The 8,461-nt window shown below is 43.3% G+C and overlaps 1 protein-coding gene across 1 annotated transcript in view; it reads right to left on the reverse strand.

Annotated features, from left to right (window-relative positions):
• PHACTR1 (phosphatase and actin regulator 1) overlaps positions 1–572 on the reverse strand; it is a gene marked incomplete at its 5' end in the record, with an annotated part of 317,672 nt that extends 317,100 nt beyond the window's left edge. Inside the window, one exon of the mRNA XM_082479822.1 lies at positions 512–572. Coding sequence (XP_082335948.1) covers positions 512–572 — 61 coding nt within the window. The remainder of the gene's footprint in view (positions 1–511) is intronic.
• Positions 573–8,461: the final 7,889 nt, after the last annotated feature.

Consider the following 8,461-nt stretch of genomic DNA (forward strand, 5'->3'; position numbering starts at 1 on the left):
TAGTGGGGACCTGCATTTCACAGGGAAGGATGCAGACCCGTGAGAGCCTGCTCTTTGCATACAGTGTGCTGGACTGCCTCAGGGCTTTCCCAAACCAGTTATTCCTGCAGCACTGCATAACACCACATTATGATCCTGACAGCATCGATAAGCAAGGAGGAAGGGGAAGGACACCACAGGGTTACACAGCAAGCAGTGTGCCATTTCTGTCCCCTCTGACTCGTCCATCGCGGTTCGGCAACACCAGGGTCTGGGTCTTGGCCGTTCCTTTTGCTCCTGCTGTGCACCCAACAGCTCTCATAGCTTTTCCTTGTCCTCTGAGAGGGCACATCAACCCTATCATTACTCTTCTTGTAATCCTTTTTACACCTCGTGCATTTTGAAGGCCTTTCCCTGTGGCCTCTGTACACTTCAGTAGGTCAGTCACAAGGGCTGGCCCTTGTCCGGCCCTAAACATCTTTATTGTACAGTTCAAATAGTAAGCTTCTGCATCAGTACCAGAGTTTCTTACCTTGAGCTCCTTGACTGTAAAACAGTCTGTGAGCAGACTCGACATCCAGAAAGTAGTCCATTTTGAAGGAACTTTATGTTTGTGTACAATATTCCGGTATGGATGATCAGTCAGATTCCTGGGAAAGATTACAGAGATGTCAGACAGAAAAAAGCTGGCGAGTTTCTTTGTGGAAGGAATTGTGTAGGCAGTCATTGAAGTACTTCATATGGCATATTAGGGTCAAAGCATTTTCAAATCACTATTCATAGAACTTCATAAGTATCCTTTCCTATTTTGGTTTAAATCCTTGCCTAAATACATAAAAGAAAAGCACTACCGCAGTATTAGCAATATTCCTAGTACCTTTCTAGTACAATCACCTTTATTTTAGCCACAATCTCCATTTCTTACATTACGTAGTTAGATTCACCTGCCTGTTATATTTGCTCTTAAAAAGAAGATCAGAAAGGCTTGGGACAGGGATCTCCTTTAGCCAGATCCACAGCCAGCACCTCTGAGTAGCCACTATTGTAACAGACTATGTTAAAAATAGCATTCATGCCGCTTACGCCAAAACGCTGGACTAGAAAGGAAGATGCAGTATTCTGGATATTTCATTCCACCTAAATGACCAGAGGCCAGCTGCCTTCCCTGTCCCCTCTTACTGACCAGAAGTAGCAACAGAGCATCCCAGCATCAGTTTTAAAAGATGTGATAAAAGCCATCATTAAGAAATGGTAGACTATTCCTAGCACTGCTTCTTAGCTAGGGTTTATATATTTGTCATTCTTCTGAACGTCGGATCTGTCTAGATCCTAGATTACAACTGTCTAAGATGTACATTGAATCAGATTTGCCTCTGCCGGGCAGAGTTCCCAGGATTATGCACATTATCGTGACCCTTCTCCAGCCTTCTTCCTACCTTCTGCATTTTCTTCTAGTCTGAACAACTCACATTAAAAAACAGGATTTGCAGAAAACACACAGTCTAGTTCTCTCCTCCATGCCTCAGTTAGCTATGGCATATAATCATAAGCATACAAACAGCTCTGCACAACGTTTATTTTCAGACAGACAGACAGACAAAAATACCTCTAGTCCTTTTCCATGCAAACCCAACAGAAAGGTTTGGGGCAAGGAGTCTGACCCTTGCTTCAAGCAATTCCTTCAATTATGCTGGCCAAAATCAGGAAACCAGTGTTCCAAAGCTTTCCCTTTTTCCTTTGATTCAGTTTTCATTGATCAACATGCAGTCCTTCCTAAAATTCAGAAGCCTATCCTGACGAGAAAACTTTTAAAATTCCTCAGCAATTCACTTTGCTGGAGCACTCCCAAACCAGAAACGATACTTACTGCAGAGTATCAAGAGCTGCCGGGCAGTGGTGTAAGCTCCGGTAGTTTCAAGGAGGGTTTCTTTGATCTTACTAAATGTCCCCAGTGTAAGCAAACAATTTTGATTGTTTGATTGGAACTCTGATGAATAATGCATAACGTCAACTGGACTTCCTTTATCAGATAAAAACGGCCAGGAGATGTTGTTACTTAGCAACAGGAGGTGACACTACGATCATCTCCCCCACTCCCCCTCACCCTTCATACTGAAAAATTAAGCCCCTGGTTTTGATTTGATAAAAACTTTCCCAAGGGAAAAAAAAGATCTACATCAAGTTTCCTTAAGAATTTGTTTTTCACTCTGATCTTCCTTGTTGCATCTCATAGTCTGAGATATTTTTCAGTGTTTCGTAATGATTAACTGTAACATCATGTTTTGTCTAATAATTTGCTTTCACTAAGTAAAATACCTACTTTCTCCATCATTTACTGCAAGGGTAATGGGATTGTTAAATGTTTTGCTATGAATATAATGCAAATAACATCTTGAAGAGATTCATTTCTTATCTGGTACTGCTTGTTGGACAAGGCAGACAGAAAAAGCAACACACAAAATGTTCTAGTGATGCTATGAAATATATAGATTATCCAGAAACCTTTCCTATTACAGAATTCCTACTTTAATTCATTCATTCATTCATTCTTGAAGGAGCTCTAACATCTGATACAAGCATTCTCGAGGAATCATTGCATTTCTGCTTAAGATACAGCCTTTTAGAAAATACAAGATGTAGCTTTTTTCAGGAAATACACATTGATAAAAAGCCAAAGCACTGTGAAAGATTTTTAAAATAAATAAAGAAAATCAGATACAGGAGATAAGTACTTACCAGTGTTACTGACCTCTTTCCATCCTACTGTCATGGAATAAGACTAAGCAAATGCAACCCAGTCTGTGAGCCAGAATGAACAGCTTCTAATTTTCACTTCAACCTCGAAATCAAGAGTACCGAATAGAGAAAGGTGACGGATCTGCTGTTTTATATTATGATGAAATGAAAGCTCTTAGCACAGATCTGAGTAGAACTGCTTTTTTTTATACTACATTAGGCTGCTAATTTGAGGAAAGTGAAAGGCTTTGTTTTACTGTCTTTTATCTGTTCTCTTTGCTACCCCCACAATTTCATTTGCATTTAAAATTATTCTTATGTCTCCACTGCACTCCAAGGTATGGAGCATTTTCTAATCACGATGAATGTTCAGTGTGGTTTTTGTGCAATGCCACTTTTATTCTGAGCCAGAAACATGGTGAGTAATTATAATTGCCAGCTATTTTCTAGAATGAAATACAGAGTGGTTGTCTGATGCAGTTTCTGATTTTTCCTCCATTTAGCAGTACATTGCAACAAACTACTCAGTCAAAGCATCAGTAAAAACATAAATCAAATAGCACAGTGTCATGGCATGATAGCTTAAACATGCATGTCCATAGACTGTGAAAGCAGAATATGTTTCTGCTGAGATCTTTTCAATTATAATTTGCCTTTCCTGAGTTTGAAAGTGGGCTTGGATGGTTAATAAACTGAAATATAGCACAGTTATCTCTCAGTGGCTTCCAGTTCATCTAGTTTAGCATTATTGGAGCTGCACATGGTTCGGAATCCTGATGAAGCCAGGCACTAAGGACTCACAAGGGCTGTGCTATTAATTTGCATGGGCATCCCTCACAAGAGGGCCAGGACCCTGCTTCTTCCAGCAGGTCTTAGTGTAGTTCCCCAAAGTCTGATTTTGGAAGTGGATCAGAAATTGAAGGCGGCAGTGATAGAGTGATCCTTTGATAAATTTAGACTCAGAAGTTCTGACCGAGAGAAGTGTCAGGAAGGAATCAGGCTTAGTCTTCCCATATATGCAGATATTCTGCTCAGAAGATCAGGTATAAATTCCCTCTGAAATCCATTGCCACCAAACATTACTGGTGCTCAAAACTGTGGGTTCTGAAAGGTTAGATTTTCATTTCAGTATCAGAAAACTCTATATCAAGTAGCATAGGATTTTTCTGGCTTTTAAGAAGAAACCCAGGAAGATAAATAAACCCTAAGAGTACAGGGTTTTTTTATGGTATAGGTTAGAAAGTAAGAATCCCCTGCGAGCAGATTACTCCGTGGGTTTTCACTCTTAAGATTTCTTAAATGCTTCTTCAAAGCATCCAGACAGTATCAAAGATACAGGTGAGCTATATGAACTCCAGGTAGAATCTGGTGTGGCTGTTCTGACACTGGCACCCCACTAAATATAGTTGGATTGAGTAGGTGTCTCACAGTGCCACCTTAGTGGTGGATCTGACTTGTATAAACTGTGTTCCTGTTTTCAGAGGTGTGACAAACACTTTCATTCCTAAACACAAATTAAAGCAAAAACAAATGGCAAGAGCACTGCAAGCAGCCTTCTTCACATTTTGGAGAATTGCTAGCACCTTCCTCTTTGCATTTTGGAGAGTTTGTATTTGCCATGATGACTACTGAACAACAGGTCTTTCTGAGCTGCCCTCTGATAATTGTCAGATCATTAACTTATCGACCAGGGGTCAGTTGCTTGTTTAGCCCAGCTGACTTTCTTCCACAGAAAACCAGAAAAAAAGAAAAAAGGCTGGCACCACAGAGACACAGAAGGAAAAATGGAAGACAAGACAACACTATCCTTCACTCTCTACAAGGATCATGTCCTGCTTGCTTGCAAGCAATATGGAATACTTTTTTTTCTAGGGGTGCTGGATCTCCCAGTCAGAATGAGGCTGAAAAAAATACAACATTGCATTGCTGGAGAATGTTTTATAGCACCTGTCCTTTAGCCTTTGGTGTGTCCTTCTGATCCTCTTTGCCATCACCCTTTCAATCTGCATTGTCATCTTCCACCCTGACTGACAAGTGTAGTCATTGAAATCACCAGCAGCCTCTCTCCTGACCATTGCAAGATCATTCATCTTGATACCTTCATCCATCTCAGGGATTTACAGTTCACTTTAAATTATAGTGCAGCAGTTCTGACAGCTGCTAAGAGCTCTCTCTGACTAGGGGGTACTTAGCAACAAGAAAGATAACAGTGCCTTTATATTTGTATGCTTCTGTAGCATTCATCACTATGAGGGAAATCCTTGCCTGCCTGGTTACGAAGTCTTTAGGACGATAGTGTGGGCTCAGATTTGACCTGCAGTCCAGAGAGAGCTCTACCCTCAGAAAGGGAAATCCATTACCTCCACTTCAGTTGAAAAGCCTACGCGTCTAGAAAAATTTTCGGGTTAAACTGATCTGTTTTGAGTTAAGTATGATCCCCCAGATCAGGCTTCACACATCCTCGAGGCTCACTCTGAAAGTTTTGCACAGCTCTTGAGCTAATGCACTGTGCGTTAAGGTGTGTACTCTGACTTGGTTCCCAAAGAACAGCAGAGCACCTCAGGGGGCAGGACACAGGACAGGGAAGGACAGCAGTAGCCAGAACAAGAAACTGTACTCTCCAGCTCTCTGAACACTTCCCTGTGCTCTATCAAGCCCTGAAGCCAAACTTGCAAACCCTCTGCTATTGACTGGACATCTTATCAGCAGATCCCTGTTCAGGATAACGGGTGCAATGGTTTTGTAACATACACAGATAGCCACGGAGGACTAGACTGGGACTGAACTCTTTGTGAGCTAGACCATAAAACCAACCAACCGATCTCTGTTAAGGAAATAATTGGAAAAAAACCTGTCACACTTTGGAAAAAATCTGAAGCTGACTTTCCTCATCATGAGCTTAAGTAACCTACTGCATCACATTTGACTTTTTCCCAGATTAAAAAAAGAAAACCAACCAAAAAAAAAACCCAACAAAAAAAGCAAAAATCCAACCCTCAAGAGGAAAGTAATTGAACACTTGGCATTTAAAAGGAGTGAGTAGCCTTCTGGTTTTCTAACAGTCACATACATGGAGGCATAGGGCTGGGTTTTTTCCTACCCTGAACTCTATTGAGAACATAGCTGTTACTGTAATGACTCAGAGCCTTGGAAAAAAAAAAAAGTCTGCTGCTGACAAACACTAATATTAACCTGAAAGAAAGTGGGAGAGAGAATGTAATGTGTGACTGAAGAAGTGTAGGCAAGGTGATTATTAGAGTTGTTTCCTGAGGGATACATTCAGAATAAAGGAAGAATATAAAAGTTTAAGCCCCTAAACTATGAAGAATGGGGTTTTTTGAAATTATAATTATTAGTCTTGTGCTTAGATATATTAAAAAGAGAGGATTGCTAGCAAAATTAAGACACAAATATGTTCTCTATTTCTTATTTGTAATGCAAGACAAATATTATGATGCACACAACATACAATAAAACATAAAAATATTCAAATGAGGGTTACAGATGCTTTACAGTTATAGAGACTAACATTGATGCTTTCAGAAGTTTCTACAAATCTTGTACAACTCTATCTTGGGGTCCTCAGGCTGAAACCACTTAGGAATTTTGAGAGAGTTGTACAAAATCATAGAATGGTTTAGATTGGAAAGGACCTTGAAGATCATCGAGTTCCAACCCCCCGGCCATAGGCAGGGACACCTCCCACTAGACCAGGTTGCCCAAGGCCACGTCCAGCCTGGCCTTGAACACCTCCAGGGATGGGGCCTCAACAACCTCTCTGGGCAACCTCTTCCAGTGCCTTACCACCCTCAAAGTGAAAAACTTCTTCCTAATGTTCAATCTGAACCTGCCCTCTCCCAGTTTAAAGCTGTTCCCCCTCATCCTATCGCTACATGCCCTAGTAAAAAGTCCTTCCCCACCTCTCCTGTAGGCCCCCTTTAGGTACTGGAAGGCCGCAATAAGATCTCCCCAGAGCCTTCTCTTCTCCAGGCTGAACAGCCCCAACTCTTTCTCCCTCTCCTCATAGGAGAGGTGCTCTAGCCCTCAGATCATCCTCGTGGCTCTCCTCTGGACACGCTCCAGCAGGTCCATGTCCTTCTTATGTTGGGGACTCCAGAGCTGGATGCAGTACTCCAGGTGGAGTCTCAGGAGAGCAGAGTAGAGGGGCAGAATCACCTCCTTTGACCTGCTGGCCACACTTCTTTTGATGCAGCCCAGGATACGGTTGGCCTTCTGGGCTGTGATCGCACATTGCTGGCTCATGTTGGGCTTCTCGTCAGTCAGCACACCCAGGTCCTTCTCCTCAGGGCTCCTCTCCAGCCATTCCCTGCTCAGGCTGTATTTGTGCTTGGGATTGCCCCGACCCAGATGTAAGACCTTGCACTTGGCCTTGTTGAACTGCATGAGGTTGGCTTGGGCCCACTTCTCCAGCCTGTCCAGGTCCCTCTGGATGGCATCCCTCCCCTCCAGTGTGTCTACCTTGCCAAACAGCTTGGTATCATCGGCAAACTTGCTGAGGGTGTACTCGATCCTACTCTCCATGTCGCCGACAAAGATGTTGAACAGTACAGGCCCCAGTACCGACCCCTGAGGAACGCCACTCGTCACTGCTCTCCACTCGGACATCAAGCCGTTGACTGCAACTCTTTGAGTGCCAATGTCCAGCCAGTTCTTTATCCACTGAGTGGTCCATTTGTCGAATCCATGTCTCTTCAATTTAGAGACCAGGATATCGTGTGGGACAGTGTCAAACGCTTTGCACAAGTCCAGATAGATGACATCAGTTGATCTTCCCTTGTCCACTGCTGCTGTAACTCCTTCATAGAAGGCCACCAAATTTGTCAGGCATGATTTGCCCTTGGTGAAGCCATGCTGGCTGTCACCAATCACCTCCTTGTTTTCTTTGTGCCTCAGCAGAGTTTCCAGAAGGATCTGCTCCCATGATCTTGCCAGGCACAGAGGCGAGACTGACTGGCCTGTAGTTCCCTGGGTCTTCCTTATTTCCCTTTTTGAAAATCGGGGTTATGTTTCACCTTTTCCAGTCAGCAGGAACCTTGCCAGACCGCCACGACTTCTCAAATATGATGGCTAGTGGCTTAGCGACTTGATCTGCCAGTTCCCTCGTGACCCGCGGATGTATCCCATCAGGTCCCACGGACTTGTACACCTTCAGATTCCTCAGGTGGTCTCGCACTTGATTTTCACCTACAGTGGGCGGTTCTCCATTTTCCCAATCCTCGTCTTTGCATTCTGTGTCATGGGCAGTGCGGCTGCAGTCCTTGCCAGTGAAGACTGAGGCAAAGTCATTGAGTACCTCAGCTCTGTCTCTGTCCTGGGTAACCAGTTCTTGCGTTTCCTTCCAGAGAGGGCCCACATTTTCCCTGGTCTTTCTTTTCTCAATGACATACTTAAAGAAGGATTTTTTGTTTGTCTTAATGTCCCTGGCCAGATTTAGTTCTTTCTTGGCTTCAGCTTGCCTAACCCAATCCCTGGCTGCTCAAACGATTCCTCTGTATTCCTCCCAGGCTACCCACCCCTGTTTCCACTCCCTATAGGCCTCCTTTTTCCTTTTGGTCATGTCCAGGAACTCCTTGTTCATCCATGCAAGCCTCCTGGCTTTTCTGCCTGCCTTCCTCTTTGTAGGGATGCATCACTCCTGAGCTTGGAGGAGGTGGTCCTTGAATATTAACCAACTTTCTTGGACCCCTCTTCCCTCGAGTGCTTCATCCCACAAGCACTACACCAA

The sequence above is a fragment of the Vanellus vanellus genome (genome assembly GCF_965231255.1).
Source record: "Vanellus vanellus genome assembly, chromosome: 2".
NCBI classification, from domain to species: Eukaryota; Metazoa; Chordata; class Aves; order Charadriiformes; family Charadriidae; genus Vanellus; species Vanellus vanellus.